This window comes from Poecilia latipinna, unplaced genomic scaffold, assembly GCF_001443285.1.
Source record: "Poecilia latipinna isolate Pla-1442-1.1 unplaced genomic scaffold, P_latipinna-1.0 Scaffold3976, whole genome shotgun sequence".
In the NCBI taxonomy this organism is placed as follows: Eukaryota; Metazoa; Chordata; class Actinopteri; order Cyprinodontiformes; family Poeciliidae; genus Poecilia; species Poecilia latipinna.
In genome coordinates this window covers 13,291-14,474 of record NW_015116592.1, presented here as the reverse complement: position 1 = coordinate 14,474, position 1,184 = coordinate 13,291, and the positions used below count along the sequence as shown (strand labels likewise).

Sequence of the window (1,184 nt, the reverse complement as noted above, 5' to 3'; positions counted from 1 at the left end):
TTGGAGGTAAGGTAAAAATAAAAGTAAGAAAATCCCCCAGTCCTTAGGTTTGAAGTAATCCAGTTATGATGTTGATCATTTAAATATAACTATAAACGGTGACTTTAAAAATAATTCACAGGCAAAGTTATCAGTAAGGAGAGAGAGAGCAGGATGAGCTGCTCCTCCTTCAGAGCTAACAGGTGTTGGTCAACCAGCAACTTCTCCAAGGTGGATTCATCCCACAGCCAGCGTCAGGTCAGTTAGCCTGCCACTCTCTGCAACAATCACTTCCAGTTTGCAGCCCTGCTAGTGTAGCATGCTAATCTGTTAGCATAGCATACTAGTCTGCTAGTCTATTAGCGCAGCATGCTAGTCTGAGCATTCTCAGTCCCATGTTTCCTGATCTGCCAGCTGAACAGCAGAAATCCTTCTATCAAAAATCCAATAACTTCAACGCCGTCAACCAGCAGCTCGTCAGCCAACGGCTCTGACGGCCCGGCTGTAACGGCCTGGTCCTGTTTGGCCCGGTTCAGAACAGAACCGGGCCAAACAGGACCCATGGGTTTTTGTCACTCTCTGAATTTCTGAAACGTGAGAAACTTTTGAAGTTCTGATATTGGATGTTGGACATTCAGAACCCAGAGTCAGGTTCTGAACGAGTTCAGACCAGATCAGAACATTTCAGGCTAACCAGACCGGTTCTGACCTCCAGATGAGACATTGCTGACCCTCAACGCCGCGTCGGGTCTCAGCAGCCGTCCACGCTGACTTCTTGTCACCTCCAGAGACGCCATGGCTTCGTCCAGGGAGGACAGCTGGACGACCGGGAGCTCAAACTCGGACTCATAATATGCCACCATGCCATCCGGCTGGCCGTCCCCTTCACTGGAGACATGGAGGGACACGGTCAGCAGGGATGTTTAAAGGAGCGTGTCCCTCCACCATGAACAGAACCTTCAGGAACATGACGTGTCGCTGAGTGGGACGTGTCGGGGACTGACCTGAAGGCCTGCACCGTGGAGTCTTTGTAGAACTTGGCCAGCACCGAGTTCTGGCTGTAGATCTGCTGGAGCTGGAAGACAGAGGACCATGAGACAGGAAAGATTTCCCATGATGCTCTGGGGCGGCCGCCTCACCTGTGCCCTGACCTCCTGGGCCAGGCTACTGAAGCTGCCGCTGCCGGGTTCCTCCAGGTCGGCCTG

At 51.9% G+C, this 1,184-nt stretch overlaps 1 protein-coding gene across 1 annotated transcript in view; it reads right to left on the bottom strand.

The window, feature by feature from the left end:
- Window positions 1-1,184, bottom strand: part of LOC106941993 (suppressor of tumorigenicity 14 protein-like) — a 15,317-nt gene that overhangs the window by 9,269 nt on the left and 4,864 nt on the right. The window contains exons 2-4 of the mRNA XM_015025155.1: window positions 1,119-1,181; window positions 984-1,054; window positions 689-867 (exon numbers count right to left, since the gene is read on the bottom strand). Of these exons, the coding sequence (XP_014880641.1) occupies window positions 689-867; window positions 984-1,054; window positions 1,119-1,181 (313 nt within the window). The remainder of the gene's footprint in view (window positions 1-688; window positions 868-983; window positions 1,055-1,118; window positions 1,182-1,184) is intronic.